This window comes from Tetrao urogallus (genome assembly GCF_951394365.1).
Source record: "Tetrao urogallus genome assembly, chromosome: 10".
Classification (NCBI taxonomy): domain Eukaryota; kingdom Metazoa; phylum Chordata; class Aves; order Galliformes; family Phasianidae; genus Tetrao; species Tetrao urogallus.
This window is the reverse complement of record NC_136823.1, coordinates 6,108,443-6,119,261: the sequence shown is the minus strand read 5'-3', so window position 1 is coordinate 6,119,261 and position 10,819 is coordinate 6,108,443. Positions and strand designations below refer to the sequence as shown.

Sequence of the window (10,819 nt, the reverse complement as noted above, 5' to 3'; positions counted from 1 at the left end):
AAATTGCATAAACATGTGCTTCTCTGTCAGTATTTCTTTGCTAAAAGCTTATGAAACTGGTAGCTATGGAAAACAAAAGATAGATGGAAGATCGCTTTTACAAAATTACTTTTATAGACAAAAAAAAAAAAAAAAACAACCAACAAAACAAACAAAAACAAACCAAGACACTGAACGTATGCAAACGTTCAGATATCCCATATTTTACAACTGAGGAATAGCAATATTTCTTCTCTAGCAGTAAGTCTTTATGATGTGAGACACAGAAAGATTTCTGCTTTATCTTCAATAAGGGAGTCTGAATTAAATAAGTAATTTACCTGGAGTGGTAGAAGTTGGCCTTGGGACATAATGAACACAGTACATCTCCCCTCTCACCCTGTTGGTGGTAGTTGTAAGATTTTAAGATGTATTTCAAACAACTATTTTTACAATATAATAGAAGTATTGATTATAGCATAAAAAGCCGTAAGAATTTAATTTCTCTTTCTTTCTTTCTTTCTCTCTTTTTTAAAAAATTTTAAGTACACACCGGTCAAAATAAGAATGACTGTAGCAAAGAACAGATTATCAAAATGCAGTGTAAATATATTGTAGCTATGTTTTTCCATCAAAACATTTTACGGAGTAATTATGGCCAGAACAAAGGAAGTTCAGTGAGTTTCAACACTGGAGCTTTTCTTTTCCCTCAGAAAAGAGACTCTCTGATGTTCATTTCTAAATTCTAACAAACACTTTGATTATACTAAGCTTTACCACATCTGGCCTTCAGCTCTGGACCTCTTCCAGTTTCCTGTGGAACTAGAGGAAATCCAACTCAAAACTTAAGTTGTGCTGTTTCTAAACGGCATAATACAAACCACCAATTTAACTAGCATTTTCCTCTGCGTCATTTGGTAATACAACTGAAGTAACTTTCCTAAAGAACAGAAGCAACTCCCCTTTTGTTTATTTAAAATTGCAAATGATTCCTCAGCAGCACACACAGGACTTAAAATAAAGGGCAGCAGTTGATTATTTCCACATTTCCTCTTTGACTTTCCTTTAAGAATTATAATACATCTAGTCTACACAAATGGTTACCTAAACACAGTGCTTTTGTGCAGAGAAGAACTCAAGAACCTATAGCAAACTACTAAAAATGGCAGTGCGAGCTTTTCCCCTGAAGCACAATATCCTCTGAAGGCCAAGATCTTGCCAAAGTCTATCACAGGAGCAGTCCTACTAAAGCAAGGCTCAGTCATAGGCTTGTTCACTGGTGGAGTTTTCTTTTATTTATATATATTTTAAGGCAACATATTATAAAAGATGGAAGGAGGAAAACAAACCTGTAATAGGAGGTGAGTCAACTGTCAATGCATATGCACAGCCCTTGACACAGTATCTTAACAAGGAAAACTTCAGCGGCCAAACCATAAGTTTGTGTAGTAAAGAGAAACTGCTCAAGCCTTTTTTCTCCTAATGCAAAAAGCAATGCTCCTAAGTGAACATCTCTCCTCTCTAGTGTGACCTTGCAGATGTGACTAAACCTAAAAGTAATTTCTAAGAAAAGATTCCTGCATGTAACACAATGTATGTACTGCCTTTCTAACCCTTCTTTTGCTCATTGTCAAATGATGATGTGAAGAATTACATAAGAAAGCAAAACAACAAAGAAAAAAATTAACTTAATTTACACAACCAATAAAAAAAGTTTAAAGCAATGACAGAAAAATAACATAAAGGCTAGATACGTTAAATGCCAGTTCAACAATATTAAGCTTTGGTAGAACAGGTAAAGAGCATAGCACCAATAAATTCCAACGTCAATACATGCTTCAGTATGCATGAGCTGTGATGAAAATGTAAATTTTGGCAAGAAAAGTAGTGTATGTTCCCTGACGCCACAGTTTCATTTCGACATCTAACAAAAAGTCTTTAGGCTCTTTGACCTGTCGCTGAAGATAGACAATGCCCGTGTATGAGTTCAGCCTCCGGGTGCTGAAGTAGTTTTCTTCGTTTCCTTTGTTGATAGTAAGGATTATGTTGTCTCCAGCATAGGCAGGCGATGGTCCAATACGGAAGATGTGCGCTGGGACCATGATGTTGGTTTGGAAGTTCAGCTGGTAATAGGTGATACGCACCGGGGTATTTTGGCAGTCCAGATAATTAAAGCAACTGATTCGTTCGCACCTCCTATGAGAAGCAAAATGAAGAACTGTCAGTGTCCATGTAATGGGTAAATCATGTATGCATTTCAGAGAACTGCAACGTCAAGGAAGTCTTCAGCCTGTGCTAGGCAAACAAAAGTCCCATCCTTCACCTGTGAAATCACCAGCTGCTTACTCTGCTTTTATAGCATCCATAAAGAAATGGTAGAAGATAAAATTGTCAGAGTACAACAGAGGAAGAAAACAATCATGGCACAACAAACATAAGCACAGAGCTTGGAGGGAGTCTGATTCATCACTGACAGCGTAAGCTTGGGACAGTGCTCCAAGAAGATCAAAACAAGGGAAAACCAAGTCCTCAGCTTGAAAAGCTGCTAATCCTATTAGGCAGGAAAAGACTGTTTTAAGTGATAAGCAACTAAGATTTCCTACAGCAAATGCAGCTTTGCATTTCTGACGGAAAGAGATTCTCTCCAAGTTCCTCCATATTTCTGTTTCTCTTGCAACTCAACTGTTTCCCACTCTGCAACCCAGGAGTTTTTTAAACTTTCCTCTGGCTTTCCAAAGTGCTGGCAGGAAATGGGCAGGGAGATGCTGGGGCTCCCACGTCTTCTTAGTGGTTTAGGAACTGGGTGCTATGGAGTCCAACAGTTCCTGAACCTGCCAGCCTTCTTATCCTACTGCCCTTCAATGTTTCAAGCATCTCTGAGGAGCTGCAACACGAATTTTAACCAAGGAGCCCTAAAACCACTCAAGGAGTTGCAGCAGTAGATTTTTTAAAACTTAGATACAGAGTCCTTTTAGAGCTTTGGTGAGTATGGGAAAGTATGACTGAAGCTCTGGTGACTGCTGTTACAGCAGCAGGAGATAAATGGAATCTCTGGGGTCTGGAAGAAGGAAAAGAGAAAAACTGACAATTCTGTGCATGAAAACTCTATGTGCTCCAGGGACCAAAGCAGTTTATTACAGCTCTGAGTGCTTAGAACCACTCCCACACCAAAGTACTACAGAACTCCAACATGGCTACTACTGCAGTGGCCATACTTACATATCAGACACCTTTCTGTAGTTGGAGGGGCACTCAAAGGACAGGCAGCGGAAACTGCCCTGGATGTTATAGCAAGACTCCGCAGCTGAACAGTTGTGGGTTCCTATTGCACATTCATCAATATCTGAGGAGAAGAAATCAAAGGGAAAAGACATAGTAAGTAATCACAATTTTTGGGCTATAATGTGCTTACGAGATGGACTCTGTGTGCATAAGAAGCAAGTCAGGGTTTGGTTCTGTGAGCTGAGGGCTCCCACTTCAGCTGCTTGGTTGCTGTGTCCTCAAGTGATTCAGCTCACTGCCCACAGATTGGCTCTGTGAGAGCCCCAGAAGAAACACAGGATGTGAAATGCACAACAGGTAGGCTGTGTCAGGTTCACCATGTTGCTTTTTGGCTTTTGCTGTTACAACTGAAGCATATAGATTCCAATCCTGTTATAATTCATGTCTTCTGTGAGAAAAAAAAATTGTTTCCTTGACGTTATCAGTTAATAAAAGTAGTCAGTACCACTGCACATCACACACAATAAACAAGGGAGCCCACCATTCCCTTGTGCTTTTTGCAAGTCCTCTCTCTGCATGCCAAAGGCCATGGCCAGACATGGCCAGGGCTGACTTCTGCAATGGCCCAGGTTTGTTTCTTGTCTTTGCTAACATTTTCACACTCCTGTGAACCTTGCTAATCTCATTCCAAACATATCTGATGCAAAATGGGGTTTAACTTCCAGTGGAGAATAACCATGAGAAAGAAAAGTTTTAAAACCCAGTATCTTCCTGTCTTGACACTTCCCACTGCAACAAAACAAAACGTAAAAGGTTCAAATTGAACAAGAACATCTAGACAGAACCATGTGCGTTGTCATTTTCTTTCTTGGTCCTGATGCATCAGAAACTGCAGTAAGTAATGTTATAAGCTAGGCTAAAAGAAACAGAATAGTATAATCAGATAGTGGTAGGCTAAGGCAGCAGAAACCTTTTCAGAACAGCTAATCTGACCATCCCCGCAGTGCTCTGTAGGATCCCCACAGGCATGCGGACTGACAATGGCTTTTAAACAGTTTCATGAGTAGTTCCATGCTCAGAGCTAGCCTATGCCTTGCAAGATGTTTCTAAATGAATGAGATGCTCGTATGGTTTGGTGTGTGAGCACAGCAATGAGCTGAATAGCTGGCAAACATCTAACTAACTAGCATTTATATGGATTAAGTTAAGATTAATGCAATTAAATTAAATATGAGGATCCCCTCTTTATAAGAAATAATGCCACAGAAGACAACAAAGAACAGTTAAAGCTCAAAGACACTTAATGGCCTAGAGCATAAATGTTGGTCCCTAAATAACACATATACCCAAGCCATGGACCTCAAAACACTGAAAACCAGACGCAATAACAGGAATCTAGCTTAAACAGAAAATATTGGCAAGGACCTCACAGTCACATTGTGTACTCCCAAATGTCTAGACAACGCACGGAGGCTTTAAAATGAAATAAATGCTAACAGACGAACCACGTGAACTGTGCAGCACTCTGCAGTTCTGCCAGTTGTCACAGAGGACACAGACTCTTTGAAGGGAACCTATCACCTCCCTCTCCCCACATCGCCCCGGGATGAGAACTGATCTCATACACCGCGCTGACTGGTTTGTAAGTCTTGCAAAGAAAAGTATACAATAGGAAGTAAGAGAGAATCAAAGTAAATTAAATCCCTTGCTGATTCTCCAAAGTGCCTCTAGGTGAAAAGAAAATTTCTTCCATATTGTAATCATTGTCATGAAAACACTCACTTCACCAGTTTGGCTACGCTGCAAAATACCATACACAGTTTCTCCAAAAAGATCCATATGTCGAGATGCTTTTACATGAGACACGACTCATTTGTCTGAAAAAAACAGGGTACAAAGAATGTACCACCAGTAACTCCTAGCTCAGATGATAGGCAAGTGAGGCCAAATCCTCACCTGATGGAAGCCAACATGACCTTTTTTATTATAATCCAGCTGTTATCAATTCAGACTGTTTTTCTAACCATATTTTCAGGAGGCCTCAATACCTAACCCTGCCTAGACTTGTAACTACATGCTTGCAGACCTCAGAAGTCTGTGCTGTGTGTTCATTTGTGCAAAAAAAATGGCAAATATCCAAGTCTTCTTTCCAATGCCTGACAAAGTGCCAGCTTACCCAGCCGTCCACAGAGCTGCTGCACATCTGCTGAGTTCTGCAAGTAGACCAACTTCATGCTCTAAGGAGGCTGCACGTGCCAGATGGTATAGGTTCTTTGGAAAGGTTTTCTGTATGTTACCATTCAACTCAGCAAGGGCAGCTCCATGTAAAAGGAGCGCTTTTCACTAAGGCTGAGCATGCAGTGAGGATTCACATGATAGACAATGCAAGTGCAATCTATATGTGTGTGTGCCAAATGTTCTTCTTTCACCTCTACGCCAGGAGCACACTGGGTATCTCTGGCTCAGGAGGGCTGTGCTGGCAGATTAAGGCAATGACTCACACCATTAGCTCTGGAACACATCCTCGTCTCCAATCTCAGTGCTGGCTGAGGTGGCAACAAGCAGGCCAGCACTCAAAATTAACGGCAAACACAAAAGCCTGAGGAAAGTGACAGCTGCAGGTTTTCTGGAAGGTGACTTTTACATATAAATATAAGTGCACATGGATATAACTGGAGGTGGATTCTGAAGTCTTACTCAGAATCAGATTAAAAACAATAACAGCTTGGTAAGATTCTTATCGTTCAGTTCCTTTCTCTGGTCCAAGGCAGGTTCAAGTATGCTCATGCCATTTGTGATTTACACAGTGTAAATTCACTGCAGTTACCACCAAGAAAAGAATTTAAGCATAGGGAATACGTAACCGAATGCTATATGAAGCGTTCCTGAAAAAGTAAGAGCAGGAAATGCCTGGTAGTGAGTGTAACCGAATGCAGGAACGCGTGTAGAGTACATAGAGGTAATCAGATCTTCAATCTTCATTACAGAGTTAGTGCATCCTCTGGAAAAGGGGTATTTTTGCTTCAAAAACAGACAGCTGCACACCAGATGAAAAACATGAGGCACTCAGCATACATTTCTATGAATTTGGAGACAAGGGGTGTTGCAGGGGAGGACACATGTCAGTTACACTAATACCGAGAAACACCAACATAGTTAAGATTAGGTGTCAAACTTCACTGTGCCCACATCCCCATAACAGCTCCTACATTCACTTTCCTAGTTTTCTGGTGCAGGAAATCACAACTCACAATGAAGCCACAGATTTGCACATCTGGCACCTCCAAAAAAACAGATCCGATGAACCATGGTGCCCAGGCAAGCAACCGGATGTCTCAATTCAGGTGATGAGGTGAATTCCCATAGGAAATAATTAGCTCACATCTACAGCTAAATAGACTCACCATTCTTCTCTAAAATAGGGGATAAATGACACTGTTAACACCAATACCTGGCAATCTTGTCAAATACTGGCATTTTAACAATGGCTAACATCCAAAATAGAGACTTGATTAAATAATCTTATGTCTTAAATCATTCTGAGGATTAAACCTTCAAGACATACTCCTTTCAGTTCCTTAAACTCCTCCTTACCTCGACAGGTCCTTCCATTTGCTGCCATGGTATATCCCTGCTCAGGACAAGCACACTGGTAACTGCCAGGAACATTCACACAGCGGAAAGTGCAAAGAATGCCCGCGCTTTGCGTGCATTCATCGATATCTGGGGAAAACGAGCAAACAAACAGCAACAAAATACAATTACAAATATGAAAAGAAAAAAAAAAACATTAGAAATCTGAAAGGAAAGGCAGTAGAATGCAAGGAAATTTGTACATCATTCATTTCTAAAATATTCTTAAAGAAAAATGCAACCATGAAGATTTGACATTGCTCTAGTATGGCCGATGGTGCTTTCGGAAACATCAAACACCGAACTGCTCCTTGAACTCATGGAAAGGAACAGTGAGTCAGGGGACATTTGGGTTTGAAAATGCCATCCCAGTACCTTGGCAATTCATCCTCCAGGATTGTTTTTGGAGCTCTCTTGTGCTTGGAAGACTGTTCACCATTTCTTAAACAGAGACTCTCTAAAGTACGTGTCAGTATTGCTAACGTTAAGAGAAAATCTAAAGCCTTCCTCACTCCATTCTGATCATTCTGCTGCTCATTCACTCCTCACCAGCAGAAGTCAGAGAAAGCCTCCATCCAGACTTGGTTGAATGGTAGTTACAGCTGATGATACATAAGTAAACCCCTCTCCTGCCTCAAGTTTTTCAGCTGTAAGCTGTAGCCCCATGAAACAATAACATCACTGGTTGTATGGTACACTGGTACCTTCCAGCCCCAAGTGGGCATGAAAATGACTTGCAGTTACGATTTGCAGTTTCTGCAGCAGGGTGTAACTCACAATTATCCTCAGGCATCACCTGCAGCATCGGGTGCTGGTGAAATTTAGACAGCCCTTACTGTGAAGGAGTGATACGTACTCCACTTGACCGACAAAGCAGCAGCCTTACCTTTACAAGAATGGCCATCTTCTGCTAGCTGGAATCCTTGCCTGCAGTAACACTGATAGGAACCGTAAACATTGGCACACTCCTGGCTGCAGGGATTTGTATCACATTCATTCACATCTGCACCCAAAAATAAAGGTACAGACATTGCCTTATTGGTTCAGAACATGATCTCTCATTATTTCTTGCCTCCAAAATCAGCTATCAGATTCTACTGACAGAGTGGATAAAGATAAGCCAATATGTCCCAAGAAGACGTGTCTGCTCCCTGGACAGAGAACCAGGAGCACGAGGATGTACAATGCACCTGAATTTCATTTATGTATATGTCAATGTAAGCATGGAAACACTGGTATATGTATATGCCAAGGTAAGCATGCCAACATCTGTTTCGAACTTTATATGCTACAGTTAATTAAAAATAGGTTAAAAATAAACAAATCTTTTCATTCTATCTTTTTTTTTTTTTAAGTTTTGTCACTACTAAGTTTCATTTGTATTAAAATTTGAATGAAATCTCTCCTATTCTAACACTACCATTCTTTCCTTTTTTTCTCCTCTGGAAGGAAAGGAAAAGGTATTTGAGGGAAAAGAAGAAATTGCAGAAACAAAAACGAAACAATCAAAGCTTTGTTATAGCTGAAATATTTTAAACGGGATCCAAAAGCTTCTACAGAATTTTTGGTTGCTTTTTAAGTCACGGCAAAAGTGACTGTGGGACAAAAGATGTTCCACTATAACATTTCAATTGCAGTACTCCTATCTTTTGCAACAACAGAAATTTACAATAGCTCCAGATTTTTTATAAAAGAAAATAAATATTAAGAGAAGTTTTACTCATAGTGAGCACCAGTGAATTTGTAAAAGTAATGTATCCAAATCATATATACTGGAAGGTTTGTCATAAGAAACGTTCTTTAGTTGGAGAAGAGTATCTCGGTATGCATTAAAACCATAATCCCCTCTGCTTTGATACACCAATGTTTTCCAAAGCTTAAACAAAATGGTAATTGTGTTGCATAAGGCAGAGATGTCCAAAGCCAAGGCTGAACAATGGCCAATCACTTCTCACTCTATTGAAAAAAAAAGAAAAAAAAGAAAAAAAATGGAAGCTTAAGAGATTATAGCTGTACAATGAATTATTAATATAAGATGGGGTAGGAAAAGGTGCCCAGAATGATTTGTGTGTCTTAATCTTGTAAGGATATACTGGGAATCAGTTTTGCAAACCTGGCAGCTTTGCCCAGCTCCTGGGGAACAGAGCTTGTGTGGGAGCTATAGGGAAGACTTTCAGGTGCATTGCTGACTGGGTAAGTACAAGGCAGTAGGATGTGTCTGCTCCAATCTGAGTTTGAATGTTTAATTCAGTACCATGCATTTCAGCATGCATACATCATAGGCTTCCTGTATTTACACTTCATCTCAACTTCTCTAGAGCTCCTTGATTCACACTGCAAATTCACCCTCGTGGAAAACAAGTCTCATACCTTCACAATGCTTTCCATCATAAGACAAGTGGAAACCAGAAGAACAAGTGCAATGGTAGGAGCCAGGGGTGTTTTCACACGTGTGCTGACACAGGCGTCCAGGGTAATTCCAGCATTCATTTATATCTGACAAGATAACAAGGAAATATACAATTGACTTAGAAACAAAAGCATTAAAAGAGATGCAGGATATTTTTTTAAGTGTCAGAGATTGATTTGCAGAGCAGGAAATGCTGCAACCTCAGATTTTTTTCTGTTTGTGCTCTAATTGGTGTATAGCAGTGATAAAATACAAAATGCTCTATCATGGTCTCTTACGAAGGAAGTTGAGAAGACTTTAGAAAGACAAATTTCCTCAGCAGGAGAAGCATAACCTGCAGGAAAATACTTTGCAGATGACTTTAACTGATAACCTGCAGCCAAACTAAACCAAGGACACCTGGTCCACACCCATTGCAGAGGGGCAGAGCTCTAAATAGCTGGTCGACTGAGCGGCGGCTGCTTTGGAGTTGAATCCATTATCTTCTGAGGCACTGCATTGCAGAACTAATAACTGCACACTACAATGGTGCTAAATACTGCCTTGAGGTCCAAGGCTCAATCAATCAGTTTTTTCATCTCAGCCTGCACCTTACATACCAATGCAGCTCCTGCTGAATGCATCATACTGATAGCCCATCTTGCAGTCACAGCGATAAGCCCCAGGAAGGTTATGACAAATCTGTCCTTCGCCACAGCGGTGCACGCCAGTCTGACATTCATCCACATCTGAAGAACCAGAGAAAGCAATTAGTTTAAATAAAGTTTGCTAAACGTCACAATTTGTGGAAAGAAAATAAAAACAGAAGTAAACAACAAGGACAGAAAGTATACGATTTGTCTAATTGATGGCAGAGAGAGTATTGTTTTGCCCACTCAGTTCTTCTCAGAATCAGACTCACATATCTCTAAGCCAAACTTTTGAAAAGCAATGTTATTTTAAAAGTGAAAGTGGCAACTTTCAACGCAGTGGAGCTTTTCAGCACCTTCTGCATTTCAGTGTAAACACGTTTTAATTCTGATCACACCATACTATTTAAACACCCTGTTCTGATGCTCTGCCATTGTGTGAATCACCACGAGCTTTCTAAAGCAAACCAAGAACCAGCCAGAAATTCTGCTCATCCCTTAAACAAAAGCAATTGCTGTTGTCAATTCCTGTTGTCCTTTCAATCCTGCTTCTGTTGTGTACCTTTTGCTCTTCCCCACTGTTGATCTTTTTTACTTATCCCAGTCTACTCACACTTTTATTTCCCATAGTTTCTCATCTGAAATCCAACACCAACAAATTAGCTGCTTCTGCACTCACATGCACCACTTCCAATCTCATTTTAAAAACTCACAGATGGAGATGAAAGTTTTCAATACAGGCTGATTTACAAGACTCGCAACATGGCTAAATAGCTCATCAGTATTTAACAATTCTCTGTAACCATCTGTGACAAGAAGCATCAGAAAGTGTGATTAATCCACAGAAACTTGTATTTCTTCAAGTATTATGAGTACCGCCATTTCCTAAGCCATCAGATCCTGCTTCCTTCCTATTATCCACATCTTCAGTTACTTTGACAATCCA

The 10,819-nt window shown here is 40.2% G+C and overlaps 1 protein-coding gene across 1 annotated transcript in view; it reads right to left on the bottom strand.

Annotated features, from left to right (window-relative positions):
- Positions 1-1,817: 1,817 nt before the first annotated feature.
- FBLN2 (fibulin 2) overlaps positions 1,818-10,819 on the bottom strand; it is a gene marked incomplete at its 3' end in the record, with an annotated part of 70,419 nt that continues 61,417 nt past the window's right edge. Inside the window, exons 11-16 of the mRNA XM_079540470.1 lie at positions 9,844-9,972; positions 9,205-9,330; positions 7,721-7,837; positions 6,796-6,924; positions 3,199-3,322; positions 1,818-2,175 (exon numbers count right to left, since the gene is read on the bottom strand). Coding sequence (XP_079396596.1) covers positions 1,818-2,175; positions 3,199-3,322; positions 6,796-6,924; positions 7,721-7,837; positions 9,205-9,330; positions 9,844-9,972 — 983 coding nt within the window. The remainder of the gene's footprint in view (positions 2,176-3,198; positions 3,323-6,795; positions 6,925-7,720; positions 7,838-9,204; positions 9,331-9,843; positions 9,973-10,819) is intronic.